The 16715-nt window shown below is 41.8% G+C and overlaps 2 protein-coding genes across 2 annotated transcripts; both read left to right on the top strand.

Annotated features, from left to right (window-relative positions):
* The first annotated feature begins 2052 nt into the window (after positions 1-2052).
* On the top strand, positions 2053-8525 carry cxxc1b (CXXC finger protein 1b). The gene is made up of 14 exons (XM_070842674.1): positions 2053-2167; positions 3269-3384; positions 3478-3578; positions 3692-3828; positions 4139-4294; positions 5076-5222; positions 5305-5412; positions 5518-5693; positions 6090-6297; positions 6408-6518; positions 7054-7103; positions 7194-7290; positions 7391-7543; positions 8146-8525. Exons 1-14 carry the CDS (start codon positions 2165-2167, stop codon positions 8290-8292), a joined length of 1710 nt encoding a protein of 569 aa, XP_070698775.1. The 5' UTR covers positions 2053-2164; the 3' UTR covers positions 8293-8525.
* Positions 8526-9640: 1115 nt separating this feature from the next.
* On the top strand, positions 9641-16370 carry arl8bb (ADP-ribosylation factor-like 8Bb). The gene is made up of 7 exons (XM_070851200.1): positions 9641-9842; positions 11933-12013; positions 12146-12219; positions 12444-12537; positions 12976-13043; positions 14203-14273; positions 14397-16370. The coding sequence occupies exons 1-7, from the start codon at positions 9720-9722 to the stop codon at positions 14444-14446; spliced, it is 561 nt and encodes a 186-aa protein (XP_070707301.1). The 5' UTR covers positions 9641-9719; the 3' UTR covers positions 14447-16370.
* The last annotated feature ends 345 nt before the right edge of the window (positions 16371-16715 follow it).

The raw sequence follows: 16715 nt of genomic DNA, 5'->3' as shown, positions 1-16715 counted from the left end.
ACGGGCGACTCTGAGGCGGTGGTTAGCGGGTCCTCGAGCTTCGGTTTGACGTCACTTCCGTCGTCCATCTTTTCAGGCACGTCCGTAGAATTTAGTTTGACGTCCACTGAGCTACATCAGAGCACCTGAAAGACGACCAAGCAGGGCTACGAGGGAGGAATCAGTGAACCAGGACCTAAAGTTAATGCCCCCTAAATATAAGACCATTTGTGACGCTTTGAATTGACTTCTTCTCTCTTTTTAAACTGAAATCATTCACTTACTAACATTGTTACATAAAATGAAACCTCATGGCTGTCTGCAGACACCGCAGACCCAGAGTCAGATCTGCGCCTGAGGTTTTCGTGGCTGTTTGTGATGAGTGGACATCTTGGAAATTGCAGAGAAGTTAATCCATAATTAATGACCAGTTTGGAAACATTTCTAATGTAGATGAAAGGCGGCGCGCAGATTTCCTGACAGCTGAATGAGAATGTAAGATCTTGTTTTCGCTGTTCAATAATTCATGTCTTCAAGTAATACTTACCTCATGCAGCACGCTGACAGAGGTTTGAGATTTTTTTTTTTATTTGAAGATAAAGCAGATTAGTTGTCATTTAGCTCAGCCATCTGAAGCATTTCATCAAAACTCAAAGTCTTTGTAATGTTTTATAAATCTTTTTTAGCTATACAGTAATAATTGTTTCAAATTTCATGAATTAAATCCAAATTATTTACATTCAATAAACATTAATTCAGTTCATCTAATGTTTTGGAATCAACAGCCATTCGATCTTCCTCACATTTTGTGTGATTCATCCCTGTGATGTGATGCACAGGGGTCGTGCAGTGTTTATGTCTCCGTGTTGTTCCGTATGATCACAGTTTAGTAAGAAACATTATTATCGTACTTACTGTTCATCTGTGGGCGATCCAGCACGCAGCATTAATCACAGCCGCATCCTTCTGTGGCACCATCAGCTGTCAGCGGTGTGTGTGATGTACGGTGTAACTACATCTCACAGCTGCTCTCTCCTCAAGTGTGTGTGTGTGTGTGTGTGTGTGTGTGTGTGTGTGCACAGGTATGTGTAAAAACAGGAACAAGAACAAGAATCGTTGTATTAATATTGCCTGTTTAGTTCTAGGTAATCTATCTAATATGCTGTAATGTAAATAAAGCAATATTATTATATATTACATATATTTAAAGTTATTCAGTGTGTTGCTTTGCAGGAGACAATATGACATTCTGCCCTCAGATTAATCTCTGAAATGTAGTTACTAAAACAAATTACGCATCAGTTTTTGTAATTTGTAAATAACTTCATTGGATTAATAAAAAATATAATTATCTGAGTAGGATTGGATTACTACAAATTCAAAAACATTGAAAATATTATAACTTTATCCACAAATCTATGTTATTTCTTTAAACATCTCAACACATTTTCAATGCAGATAAAATACATTTTACATATTCAGCAGCTACAGTTGATCAGATCAAATTACTCTCACAAACTACAGTTTTAAATTATTCATTTCAAAGCCGCCCTAATTTTAAATACTTTATCAAAAATGCAATACAGTAATGCTTCACAATGTAACTTTGGTGCATGTTTAAAAATGTAATCTGGGCTCATTAGACCACAATCAGCTTTATTTGCCAAATATGTGAACACACAGGATTAATTTGTCTTTGGTTTTTCCCACTGCTCTCATGTACTTAAACATTAATAGACAAACAGGGAAACAAGAACAACAAAGCTGAAACATACATTTAACATAAGCAAAACATTTTAACCTCTAAGTACAGTGTAAATATATAAAACATATATATAACTATATTTGTGTGCTACTTATTATTTGTAATCTTATTACTTAATCCAGATTACTCTGTCTGTCTGTTTTCTTATGTAAATAAACACAATTTGTAATTGATCCATCAGGTGGCGACACTGCGCCATTAGATGTTAATTGACACCACAGAAGAAGAACACTGACCAATGACCAACGACATTTTCACGAGTTTTAACGAGTTCAGCCGATTGTGAGCGATGTTGTTTCCGTGTAAACCTCAAAGCAACGCAAGCCGTCGAGCTAATAGCTTCACTGTTTCGGCTTGTTTTTGGTGCCTTTTTTTTTTAAAAACTTTATTTGCAATCAAAGACTGGAGAGATCTGACAGGATGGTGAGTGCTAGAAAAGGGGATTTTCTTGTTTGTTAGATTTACGTTTAGCTAAAGTTTGCTAATTCAGTTTCGCCGACTAACGTAAGATGAGGCTATACAGTTGTTGCTAACGTTAACTACATCCGGTTTAGTTAACTTCATCCAACTTTAGGTTTATCACTTAAATATGAATCCTGGCACTGTAGAATAATATAGTATTGCATTTGAAATTGGTTTGACAACTTACGGGGTGCAGCAAAGTAACGTTAGCTGCACAGGCTACCTGTTAATGTCAGGTTAGCTGATGCTAACTTACTATGCTAGCTAACTTTAGCCCACACAATAACATCAGGTTTGTGTGTGAATAAAGCAGTTTTTAACATCACCACTACCCTGAGATCGTCTGTTAACGGACTAACTCCTCACATTTTTAACAGTATCTGTTAAATTATCTTTCTAGACATTACAAACTCATGGTAGGCGGCAGCCAGCTAACGCTAACTAACAGGCACTGAAGATCTTCTGCTTTTAGAGGAGTTTAAAATGTTTGACAGCATGTCTTGGTTCTTACAGGATAATTTAATAAACTACATTTCCCAAAAAATGTAGAGGCGGGAGAGTTAAGAGTTTGTTAGAAACAGTAGAAACACATAAGGATGGTCTGTTTCAGACATGCTGCACTGACTTAGCAATATTTAACTTGTCTTATATGTTAATTATATATGTGAATCTGTCTTAATGCACATTATTTGGGTTATCATCTCTGCACATGTTCATACTTAATACTCTGAATATTGTACTTTCCATGTTTAATAATGAATTCCTTCACAAACAGTACAGCTATTCGTCTTATTTTAAATGTTCTGTTTTCCAGTCATGCATCTAGACTTTGCCCTATTTGTTCTATATATTTTCTGATTCTCTATTACTATGTTTGCAATGCACCAAAATACTACAACAGACTCCTCGTACGATTCTGATTCAGAGCAGCAGACTGTGTTTCAACAGAGCTGCTCTGCAGAGGGAGCTAGAAACACACAGGAAGCCCTCTTCCTTTGAGGAAAACGCCCTGCAGCTCAGTAATCAGTTATCACTGGTGTTAATGTGTCTGGTTCTTCTCAGGACAGCGAGTTGTCTGACAATGACCCCGCACCCGGGCCTGAGACCAGCAGTATGGAGGGAGAGAACGCCCCACTTTACTGTATCTGCAGGAAACCAGACATCAACTGCTTCATGATGTAAGTTCACCAACACCAATGCTGTTGTTTCATTTACAAAGCTACTGCGAATGGACGCAGCAATGTTCACGCATTATGTTCTGACACCGACAGTGGCTGTGATAACTGTAACGAGTGGTTCCATGGCCACTGCATTAACATCACGGAGAAGACGGCGAAGGCAATCCGAGAATGGTACTGCATGAGATGCAGAGGTGAGAAAAAGACTCTTCTTTTCTCACTGCAGTTTAAGGGTGCTTACGCTGAACAGTAAATACATCATAAATCTGTGAAATGAAAACATTGTTGTGTTATTTTCCTTCACTAGATAAAAACCCTTTGCTGGAAATAAAGTACAGATCAAAGAAAAGCCGAGAGAAGGAATCTGAGCCCGACAGATCAGAAAAACAGTACAGCACCCCGAGTACTCCAGACTATAAGAGTGAAAGGCGGCGTGGATCCAAAGTAAGCTGTACTTTTGACTTAAATGTTCATGTTTTACTGCAATATGTGACAAAATGAAATAATAGGATCATAAAACACAACATGCATTAGTGTTCTTTCATTTTAAACCAAATATTTGAGAGCTGCTCAATGAAGCTGATCATTTTGTGCAGATGTTTTTAAACTCATAACCTGATTTTTTTCTTAAATGAAAATATTGCTTTGTGTCGCTGTACAATGATCCATTATCAACAATCAGGATGTGAAACGATGCACAATTCTCAAGATGCCATGACTTTTATTTTATTGTCCATGATTTAACTTCCCTCAGGTGAAGCGTTCAGTCCGAATGTGTGGGGAGTGTGAGCCCTGCAGAAGGACGGAGGACTGTGCCCAGTGTGACTTCTGCAAGGACATGAAGAAGTTTGGAGGCCCCAACAAAATCAGACAGAAGTGCAGGTTTAGGCAGTGTGAGGTCCGAGCCAGGGTGAGTCACTTTATTTGTTTTCAAGTAAGACAATACCACCAAAGGGTAGAACTAAGAATTTCCATATTTGATCTTCAGATCCGATTTGTCAAGTCTTTCATCAACTGATCATCAGATCGGGTTTTTTTTTTTCCCTTTTGGTCATTGATCTATAATCTAATTAGCAACTTTGGCCTCGGGGTTTTCCACATCAGACAAAAAAGCTGAAACACCCAATTAAAATGCTTCTTGTTTGCCTATTTTCATTTTAAAATCTGATGTCTGAATCCCGTGTCTGTCTATTGAATGGAGCGGAGATCGACAGACAGCCTGAACACAACAGCCTCTTGCTGTGTCCCGTATCATGGCTCTGGTTGCCATGATACGGGATACCAGCGCATGTAAAGATGTTGGCAGAAGGTAGAGCACTTGCTCTGCGTCCTTTTATTAAGGTGGTCTCGACATTTCATCTGGTACAGACACGAATACCCGGAGACCAGCAGGATTCATCTATTATTTATCTAGTATTTAGCCAAATCTTTAGCCAGTGAACACATTTTACGTCACTTTAATGATTCGACAGTGAGATTGGCAGTTGAATCAGGCTCCTTGGATCAGATCAGCAAATAATTGACAAGAAAGATCTTGAAAGTTGTAGATTTAACTTGTCGTGTGAGCTCCTTAACTAACAGTTTATTCTCTACTAATAATACTTGATTCATATCAGTCCTTGAAGCAGTTAGCACTCCTTAATCTGGGATGTATTTGTCCCTTGTGGCTTCTGCTTGTCATTTTTGTACAGAAAATGCTGCGTGTGAAGGATGAGGAATTGTCCCTGCAAGAAAGGAGGGACAATTCCTACCACAGACGCAGACGGTACTCCGATGACTACGACAGCGAGGCGGAGCTCTACCAGCAGTACAAGGCAGCAGGAATTAGCAGCAACATGGTAGTGGAACATTTGGCAGCATATTGTTCTTCATCATAATCAGCAGCAAATAAAACTTTTTATTTTGCTCTCCCTCGTCCAGTTGTGGGGTAGTGATGACGACGACGAGCCGCCTTTCAGCCCCGTCATGCGTAAGAAGGCGGTGAAGGTGAAGCACGTTAAGAGACGGGAAAAGAAGTTTGACAAGAAAGTAAGATGTGCGTCATCGTAGATATGTTGCTATTTGAAAAGCTGAGAAGGTGGAAACACTTGTGGAAAGACCCGTTCTAATAACCCTCCTGTCTGAACTGTCCAGAAGGAGTCACGGCGCCACAAACAGAAGCAGAAGCACAAAGACAGAACCAGATACAGCGAGAGGGGCGACCCCCGCGAGACAGGGCAGCGTCAGTGTCTGGGGCCGAGCTGCATGGAGGCATCCAGACCCAACTCCAAATACTGCTCCGAGGACTGTGGCATGAAGCTAGCTGCCAAGTAGGAACTCTTTACTTTCACCTTTCATGGGCTCGTGTTGTGTGTTACTTATGTCAGGATAGAAACTGTATGCGGGACAGACAAAGCCAACAATTCAGGAGAATTAAAGTTATTAGATTAAAAGTTTGTTTCCTGCTCATTGCAGGAAATAATAGGAACCTTGTTTAACATGTCTGTCTGTTTTTAAAGAGCGTGGATGATACAGTTTGTATTGAAATGATTGAACTGCTCCACCTAGTGCTTGAATAATTAAATGCTGAATTTTTTTGTATCACTATTTATTCCACTGCTCCTGCTTCTTTCTCATCATCACCCTCTGTTTAGTGTGTCTTCTATCTGCCTCATGCTGGTTTTTTTTTAACATCTAATTGCATTAATTTGCATTATGATCCACAGCCGGATCTATGAGATCCTCCCTCAGCGCATCCAACAGTGGCAGCAGAGTCCCTGCATCGCCGAGGAGCACGGTAAGAAGCACCTGGAGCGCATCCGGCGGGAACAGCAGAACGCCCGGCTGCGTCTCACAGAGATGGAGCGACGCTTCCACGAGCTGGAAGGCATCATCGCCAAGGCCAAGCAGCAGGCGGTGCAGCAGGACGAGGAGGTGAGCCACCAGCATGCGTCTTCATTTGGTCGCGCAGCTTGCTCTCTTTAACTGAAGCCGCTGAAGAGCAGAGGTCACTCTCTGGTTAAATGCTCTGGTTCTGTTTGCAGGTGAATGAAGGTGACAGCGAGGACACAGACCTGCAGATTTTCTGCGTGTCTTGCAGTCATCCCATCAATCCAAAAGTGGCGCTGAGACACATGGAGAGATGCTACGCAAAGGTGATTATCTTCTGTCAGTTCCTGGCTCTGCTTCTAAAAGGCCCAGACGCACTGAAAGCGATAAGTGACACTTGTTATGTGATGCTTGAGTTGTGCTCTGTGGGCGTCAGATTTGAAACGCTCACACCACCTCCTCAGGAGTATTTTAGGGAGAAGTTACTTTTTATAAGTAGTGGAGCACAAGCTTGTTTGCTTAATGGATGGTCAGAGCAGATCGCAGGGATTATTCAGACGGCCTGCCTGTATGTGTGTTTTGTAAACTCATTGCTTTAGCAGCTTTGCTAAGTTAGCTTCTTGCTAAAGCTTGGAGGACTGGTGATCAGCGGACAGACTTACTAACCTGTGACGGGACAGCAGCTGTTTAACGTAGGAGACGGACTCGCGTACAAGACTCCATGATCAATCCTCTGGCTGGGTTATCCGTTTTGTTCGGACATTTAAAACACTTTCAGCATTATTTGGCATCAGACGTACACACCAACAAAAGCGCACTGGCTGCTTGTAACATTTCTTTCCAAAATGCTTATCTTGACAGTACGAGAGTCAGACCTCCTTCGGCTCCATGTACCCTACAAGAATAGAAGGGTAAGAACAAGAAACGCTCCAACCCTCCAAGTGTAAAGACGTTCTTCGCAGTTCAGTTGATTTTTTTCTAACTCTTTCTTTTTTCCGCAGAGCAACCAGACTCTTCTGTGACGTGTACAATCCCCAAAGCAAAACGTATTGTAAGAGGCTTCAGGTCCTGTGCCCAGAACATTCCAGAGATCCCAAGGTGAGCAGAGACCCCTCCGCCACTTGTCAAACCAAGGTGATCTCCACCAGTGAAGTATTGTCATTAATAACTTGAGATTGTTTGCTTGTGTGGTCTCCAGGTGTCGGTGGATGAGGTGTGTGGATGTCCTCTGGTGAAGAACGTGTTTGAGCTGACTGGAGATTACTGCAGAGTGTCCAAAAGGAAATGCAACAAACATTACAACTGGGAAAAGCTCAGGAGGGCAGAGGTGGACTTGGAGCGAGTCAGAGTGGTAGGTCCAACCGTCCAACCGGATATATATAAGACTTCCTGAGTTAGATTTAATGTGTCCAAAGCTAATGACTCGCTGTGCGACTGCGAACTAGAGCCATTGTAGGTTTTTTTTTTTTAAATGTAGCTGGTGGAGTGGGATGTAATATTCTGAATATTTAACACTAAAAGCTCATGAAGTAGATAAATGAATGAGAAAAAGCTATAAAATGATAAGTTTGTGTGGAGAACTCAGACATTCTCTGCGATTAAAGTAAAAACTTTATGAGAAAAAAATAGTTTCTGGGCTAAAATTAAGAGTATTTCCAAGTATGTGTGTACTATACAGAAAGCAGCACTCTTTCCTGAGTGTTTTTTGGTGTAACTGTATTTTTCTCATGAATTTACTACTTTTATTTCAGAATATCAATGTTTTTGTTTTTTTCTTTTTCCCCTGATTATTACCTCTCTCCCCAGGCACCTTAATTTTTTACCTTTTAATGGCCCCTAACACACTAATGTATCATGTCTCTCTCCTCACAATAAGTGAAGTGAGAACTGTGTGACTTTAATCAGAGCCGTTCTTCAGCCTGTTGAACCCGCTCTCCTCTTCCTCGCCCACAGTGGTACAAGTTGGACGAGCTCTTTGAACAGGAGCGTAACGTCAGGACTGCTATGACCAACAGAGCCGGTCTGCTCGCGCTGATGTTGCACCAAACTATTCAGCACGACCCCTTGACGACGGATCTCCGTAGCAACAAGGACAGGTAGTCGACCTGGCCAGCGTCTGTCTCCGGATCTGTGGATCAACTGTGCATAACTTTAGATTTGGGTGTTAAGGATTTAAGCTTAAAGAACCATAACTACCATATGGATGAAAAATGATTTTCTAACTAATTATTTTCAAATCTTTGTATGATAATTAACAATATATATTTTCCTGACTAGCAGATGAACTACTGATTTTGGTATGGCTGCCCTGAATAAACACCTTTTTAAACTTGCTCCAGGATAAGTGTGTGTGTGTGTGTGAACAAAGACTGTGCTCCTTTTTATTAACACACTAAGTTATCAATATTGTACAGTAGTGTTTAAATTGTACAAAAGCTCAAAGTGCATCTGTTTTGATATTTTATTACCATTAATGGAGTTTTTTTAACTAATAACAATAATAAGAACTGTTGCCTTCGTCTAACTTCCAAATGAATGTGAACATGCAATCATAAACCTAGAATATAAAGGTTTTATGTTCGATAACTGACATCTACTGAGATGTTTTTTTTTAGGTTGATTTTTAGTAATTTTCATGAACACTTTGTTAAACATATCTTAGTATACGAATGCACGGACATGATCGGATCAGGGCTGATCCAGGAGTGAATAAGATGGGCCACATGAGGCTCATGCTGCTTCTGTTTGTTTGCTTTGTTTTACGTGCACATTTAAAACACTGGAACTGAACACTATTCATTTATTTAATCTGCACTACTGCCACCACATGGGCTGACTGATATGTTGATAGAGTCTCAAAATAATAATAATAAATAATAGTAATTACATTGAAGACTGTTACACTGACTCAATAAATAATGGTGATAATAATTTTTAACAACAACGTACAAAGTGCTTTACAAAACAAAGTAAAACCAGACAAGATGCTTAAAATAAGAATAAAACGAAAAGGATAAAAGCACACAGGAAGTAAAAACTATTTAAAAATGAGAAAATGCCCTGCTTTACATATATTTAATTCTATTATTTTTGTTACGTCCATGTCCTGTTTTTATTCTATTTTGTCTATGCATCTTTTTTTCCTTTTTATTTCTCTCTATAGCCTTTCTATTTTAGATATATTTGTGCTGAATTGAAGAATGCAAAATCATTATTCCTACATGAAACTAATGTACGGAACTAACTACGAAAAAAAGTAAAAATAAAATAATGGATATATAAATATCTTTGTAAAAAAAAAAACTTCTTATGAGAAGCGTTTTCAAAGATTTAAAAAAATAAAATAAAATAAAGAGAAAAGTCATTTTTCAATCAGCTTCCGCATTTGACGTGCGCGCTCCCGTCAGCTGCGTGCCGCGCAGAACCCAGCAGATCACATGACGTGACAAAGCAGACCCACTACTTCCTGTGCAGACAGCTAGCCAGCCCCGATCCAGACGGCCGCCGAGACTACCGTGTCCTCCACGATGCTGGCCCTCATAAACAGGCTCCTGGACTGGTTCCGGTCCCTCTTCTGGAAGGAGGAGATGGAGCTCACCCTGGTGGGGCTCCAGTACTCCGGAAAAACCACCTTCGTCAACGTGATCGCGGTAAGTTAGCTAGCAAACAAGCAGTGTCAGTGCGGGCCCCGGCTACTACCTGGGAGGGGTTTTTAAACGCTGTGTTTCATAATAAATGTGGTCGTCACGTCGTGTTTAGGTAATTACTGTAGGGGTTCAGGGACGTGGCTGCAGGTCTGGACGGTGTCGGTGCTCCAAATGTGGTTGTAGCCACAATGACGAAGTTGTGAGCATGACTGTGCGCTTACTTATGAAAGCGGTCATGTGAACGGACCTGTCGGAGCTCTGTGTCAACATCAAGCATGTGTTGACAGCAGCTGGACTCTGGAAAACAGTCCGCCGGGTCTGCACCCAGCCGGACTGCCCAGAGCCGGACCAGGCCTGCAGCCCCCAGGGCCACGGGCTGCCAGCCGTCCGTGGTGTCACACCAAATCAGAAAAGAAGACACAATTCAGAGATTTTCCTCCATAGTTTGGTTTTATGGCAGGCTGTCATGTAGCCAGGTGTGGGAGAACCACTCAGGTCGGGTACTGCTGTGATTGAAAGTAACAGTTATAATGATAATAATACTTAAAAACACTTTTTATAGCACTTTTCATACAAGAAGTGAAGCTGAAAACAGCAAAGAAATGACATGCTTCACATGAAATGAACAGAAAACAGATGTTATTTATACTTCAGTAAAACTACAAAAGTATTGGAGTAATCAGAATACACTGTAAGCACCAAAAGTGAAAGTACTCATTATGCAAATTGGCTCCTAATAATATATATATGATATTAGTGGGTTATAGTTATTGAGGCATTAATGTTTTCAGGGTGGAGTAGTTTGATAGTTTGCGAGTTTCTCAGGGATCAATAAAGTTTAATCTATAAAAATACATCATAATTTATTTGTTGATTATGTTTTGTGTTATTTTAGCTGAATGTGCAAAGTAAGTGAAGCTGTCAGGGGAAAGTAAAATGTACAATATTGGCCCCTGAAATGTGGTTTAAACTTTATTTTAATGTGTATTGTCGGACTTGTGTGTAGCTTGTTTAGCCCGCCACACCTTGGCTGGGTGTGTGTTCACGGTAAAGGTGATATTCCAGTTTGCTTATGTTCATGTCTGTAGGTGTTACTGTGGTCACTGTCTGTCTTCAGGTAATAGATTACAGTCCTGTAGGCTCCCTCTGTCCTGGATTCATCACAAGAATTCACAGTGTTTCCGGCCTCTGTTGTCGTCATGTCAGGTGATGTGTAATTAGGCTTGAACAAAGCTTCCTTGACAGAGTCGCTGAGAGGCCGCTGGACCGGATCCAAGCTGTAAATTAGCCACACGACCGAGCATATTTGAAATATTTTATCAGTCTTATTATTAGGCTCCTCTTATGAGGGCTGGCCCCGCCTTCAGGATGAAGTGAGCCTGTGGGATATGTGGTTATGAAGCTGTTGTTTGCTGATGCATCGTCTTTAGTATGATTCATGAGGTGAACAGAGGCTTCGTGGCTTTATAATCAATTAATTCCTTGATTTACTCTGACCCCATGCACAAATGGTTCCCATCAGCTGTGCTTTTCACGTGACTTCTGACTCAGATGAAACAATGCTTTCACTAAATGTCGGCAGATTTTTATTTGGCTGTGCTGATGCAGAGACATTCACAACACACAGACTGTCAATACACCAAGGCTGCAGCGACCAACGGCTGTTTTCATCATCGGATAATCTGTCGATCATTTTCTCCGTCAAGTGACTAGTTGTTTTGCTCAGAAAATGGTGTAAAAATATCGATCAGTGTTTCCCAAAGTCCAGGATGACGTCCTCAAGTGTCTTGTTTTGTCCACAACCCAAAGATATTCAGTTTGCTGCCACAGAGGAAGAAAGACGCAGGAAAATATTCACATTTAAGAAACTGGAATCAGAGATTTTGGAAATTTTTTCTTAAAAAAAAACAAACATTAACAGTTGGTGATTATTTTCGACAGCTTATCTATTAATGGACTAAATGTTGCAGCTCTAAATTACACATTTGCTGTTGGTGGTCAGACAGAAAAGAGACAGATTAGATGCATGTCAGTACTTGTGAAGTGTCTTTTTCACCAACATGCCGTCTTTTGTCTTCGTTTGTCTTGTGCAGTCGGGCCAGTTCAGTGAAGACATGATTCCCACAGTCGGTTTCAACATGCGGAAGGTCACTAAAGGAAATGTGACAATAAAGGTAAGCCCACAAGCGGAAGTATCCCGCCGGGGGTGCTTTCACTGCTCAGCCAGTATCAGTTTTCCTGTGGACCTGCCCACAGCTGCTCGGTCGGCTCGCAGGCTTTACACTGTGCTTTCTCTGTGCTCTCAGATATGGGACATAGGCGGACAGCCCCGCTTCAGAAGCATGTGGGAGCGCTACTGTAGAGGAGTCAATGCTATTGTGTAAGTTTTGTGACACTCCAGAGTGCAGCAGGTGGCCTGTGTGACCACAGATTTACAGTTTGGCATCTTAAAGTCATTCATTCAGTGTGTCTGTGTTTGGCTCGATTCTCCGTATAACTGTGTAAAGTTACACATTCTTGTGTCATATTAAGAGTTTGAAATATTAAATTTTGCATTGGGCAATCAATCTCTAAGCAGCTTTTTCTTCCCCCCCTCCTTTGCAGTTACATGGTGGATGCAGCAGACAGAGAGAAGATAGAAGCTTCCAGAAATGAACTGCACAACCTTTTAGACAAACCACAGCTACAAGGAATTCCTGTAAGAGGACACTTTTGATGTTTGGCCCCAAAAAACCTCCTCCTGATGCCGCAGCCTCGACGGGGTTCATCACATTGATTTCTGAGGCTCGAGTGGCTCCGATCACATGCTGCGGTTAACGTCATAATTAGTCGTCACTGCAGCTAATGGGCAACGGTGACTCAGGCTTGATGACATTATACTAAGTGGTCATCTGAGCCCAAGCCAGGATTTTTTTTTTTTAATGAGTTTTCAAATCAAACTGACACGATAATTGACCTGACAGGGTTTGATGTGCTGAATCGATGCTGCTTTGACTTGACCGCCTGTTTTGCCCTCGTAGTAAGGATTCAGAGATGAACGAAGCACGTGGCGGAGAGAAATCCTTGAACTTGTTTGATAATGCTGATCCGTTGCTGTGCCTGATATTGATCAGTCTTTCTCTTCCTCGTGTTTCAGGTTCTAGTACTGGGCAACAAACGAGATCTACCCAACGCACTTGATGAGAAGCAGCTCATTGAAAAAATGTGAGTGTTTCTGTCGATAATCCTGCACAAACGTTACGTTACTTTACTTCAGATGTAAAGTGTCCTCTTGTCATAACTTGGTAAATATAGTTAACGGACATGGGTACCCACATACCTGTATTACATATGAAATACTTAAATAACTGCAAAGTACTGTGGGAAATCTTTTCCCAGAGGAGTGGAGGCTTTTAGTGCGCATATCAATAATGTCAGGAATGTCCACAGACCGCTGGCCATATAGTGAAGGTTAATCTTTAGTCTTTATAAGAGGAATAGGGATGCTTCGTGTAGGTAAAGATGTTACCGGTCGGTCCTGAGAGTCACTTTATTTGATCACTGTGGGCTAAAATGAACCAAATGGGCCATTGGTTGATTAGTCGTTGCACATTCATGACATTAATTTAGTTATTTAAATCTATATTTCTCAGGTCATCAGAAGTGGTTTGAGTTCCGTGGATGAGATACAAAGTTCTAAGCAACATTAACGCTGTGCTGCATTTCTGAGAAATACAAAACTGTAGCGATGAGCCTTTAAAATATACATTATAGAGGCGCACGCTGGAACGACCGAAGAGGTGATGATTGTGAAGGTTGTAAGAAGGAGCAAAGAGACTGAACTTTTTTGCTAATTAGTCTAAACACAGCGTGACAGGACTCTACCCTCTCGAGATGATCCCACACTTTGAATCCTCGACCTGTCAAACGAACCTGTAGCAGTCTGGAGACACAGGTTTTGACCCAATATTGACACAGTGCTGTTCCCGAATGTAGCTTGAGGGTTTTTTTTTTTTTTATTCTGTGAGATCAACCACCAAATGAAAACTCGGTCGATTGAAATTGCAGCCGTAGCGTTTTATCCATTTGTTAGCATTTCAAATCATCTGTGTATACAAGAGAGAAAACTGAGCACTGAGTGAGTTTGAGTTCTGACGCCAAGGTCGGCAAAATACACCGATTCATTAACAAATCAGTGACCTCCCCTTATTCAACGTTGTAACTTCTCATATTTCTACAACGTTTAGATGGTCAGAAGTATTGGATCGGCCACAGAGAGCCCGATGAGGACATTCCTGTGGCTAGGCGGTGTTTTTATGGTCTTGCATAAACACAAGAATTAAGACCCTTTATTAGGATTTTGCTTACTGCTTTCCTTTTTCAGGAATCTATCTGCCATTCAGGACCGAGAGATCTGCTGCTACTCCGTCTCCTGCAAAGAGAAAGACAATATAGGTAAAGAGCAGATCAGAGAGAGACGGTGTTTAATAATACTCGGTCTTGCAGGAGTTGTAAAATACATAAAGGTCCTAAAGCTTCCCTCCCTCCCTCCCTCCCTTCCTCCCTTCCTCCCTGCAGATATCACACTGCAGTGGCTCATCCAGCACTCAAAGTCACGGAGAAGCTGAAAATGACGCCCTCCCAGTCGCAGCTCTGGCCTCAGCCCCCCCCTAACGGTCATGGGTCCTCGACAGCCATCCCTTCCACTGCCTCTGTGAAGTAATCCAGCTCCCTCTGCTCACTACCGTCACCACCTGCACCACCCAGTACACTACCATAGATGTGTAGCCCCTGTACAGCACTACCGCCGCCCCAACTGTCCGGAAAAGTTGTCTCAGTACCGTGCTAGAAGGTGGATTGTCCGTACACATCATGCCTTATCGCCCATCATTACGGACATGCTCTCTTGTCTGTGTCCATCATGGATTTTTTAAAAAAAATGTTCCTTTCATGGCTTCTGGTCCATTCGATACAAGAATCTAATGATACCACGGTGTACCGTTTCCCCCGGCTAGACGAGGATGGAGCTTCTCCAGTCCCTCATTTGGACATCCCTTCTGTTGCCTGGCAACGTTTGGTGTTTACGTGACAACGCTGTGATTGTAATTTTTATCAGTTATTTGCCAAATGATGATGATGATGATGATGATGATGATGGTTGCTGCTTGCGCTAATGCCTTCAAATCCCGATCAGCTCTAAAGCAATGTAGCCTGCATTTTATTCGCCGGCGTCCGGAGGTGTTTTATTAAAGCGACGTGAAGTTTACACATGACGCGAAGATGTAAGAACTGAAGGTAAGGGCCGAGCGGGCGTCGCGTCTGAGGCGTAATCCTACGACAGCAGAGTTTTTAAGTGCCTTCGGCTAAGTGAGAGTCCCAATCAGACAGGTCGTTGCCCGACGCAGCTTCTAACCTACTATTAGAAATAAACTCTCGGTACAGACGCAGCAGAAACCCCCTTGATCACGCTGATTACACCATCCCTCGACAATCTCTTTTTCTGTTCTGCAATCACGTGAACGCATTATGACGTCTGAGAAAAGACAGCACTGTACTAACGGAGACAAATGAGGAATGAAGTGATGGATGAGGTGACTGAGAAAATGTTACAACGTTGTTTGGTTGATGAATAATTTGGATGCTGTTTCACTCGTAGCCTGTGACTCTTTTATGTAGCCGTTAACTTGTGGGCTAACTTTTGCTTGCAGTTCTCAGGATGTTATTAGATTTTTATTTTATTTTATTTTAATTTAATTTTTTTTAAAGAATTCAACACAGTTTGGGTGTGCCCAAGTATCTTCGGGTCGGATAACAGGAAGCCAGCGTTGGTCGTGATGACCGCTGAGCTTACGGAGAGCAGAAGTCCTGTAGTTCAAAGTGTTGGACGCTGTGATGTCAGCCATGCCTCGCCACACCCTCGTCTCAATCCTGATGTCTTTTTATAGAAGCCTTAGCAGCACGAGGACGACGCCGTCTCCTCTATAAGCGACGCATTGATTGACACCTGATTATCCTTTCAGCGACAAGGTTTGACCACTGTATGTCATTAATCTGCCCCTTGCTTGGCCAGTGCATCTTGATCAATCTAAGCTTCTTCTTTTCATTTTTTTTTTCTTTCCTGTGTGTGAGTGTCGCTGGATCAGGGTGGGTTACCCCCCTTTCTGCTACAACACCATATGTAGGCCTAGACGGCCTCTGCATTTCACTATAATGTTGCTTACAGATCCATCACACGCTCCCCGTTATCTCACATGTTGTTTTGTGTCCGCTGGTGATCGTCGTAATCCGTAAAATGCCGATTGTTGGGACCACAGCAGCAGCGAGGGGCTGTGAAATGTGGGTGACTGTGTGGGTAATTTGGGGAAAGCTTTGTTACCTGTGTAATAACATAGCCTATTTGCAATTTGTATGTGCATGTGCTGAAGTTATTCACATTCAATTGCAGACTTTGTAAATAAGAAGTTTAGCATTTTTATTCCAACAAATGCTCCTGTAGATGTCATGCATTCTTTCCCTGTGATTGCTAATAAATTTTGTTTTTATTTTTAAGGATTTCAGGCGTGGCATCCCCGTTCTTTGGGAAGCGGTCAGTTTAGTTTGCCACCACTAGGTGGAAGCAGAGGACTGTGGGAGGATACTAGTGAAGGAGCTTTAAAGTCTCCAAAGACTGGGAAGTTTTACCTGAAGTTCTCTTTTGGTGCACCGTGGACCTACTTTCCCCAGTGGTTATCGCAGGGCAGTGTTTCTGTGAAAAGATTCAAGCTCTGTTTTCAGCTGTGTTCACACTTACTTGACACTTCACAGCTCTCAGGATTTCAAAACAAGACATCAGGCCGGCCCTCTGTAAGGCAGACCAGTCCATGTTGCCACTGATATGGTTCTGCGTTTTCCATTAAG

The sequence above is a fragment of the Pempheris klunzingeri genome, chromosome 2, assembly GCF_042242105.1.
Source record: "Pempheris klunzingeri isolate RE-2024b chromosome 2, fPemKlu1.hap1, whole genome shotgun sequence".
NCBI lineage: Eukaryota > Metazoa > Chordata > Actinopteri > Acropomatiformes > Pempheridae > Pempheris > Pempheris klunzingeri.
The sequence above is the reverse complement of the archived record's forward strand: the minus strand, read 5'-3'. Positions and strand labels throughout refer to the sequence as shown.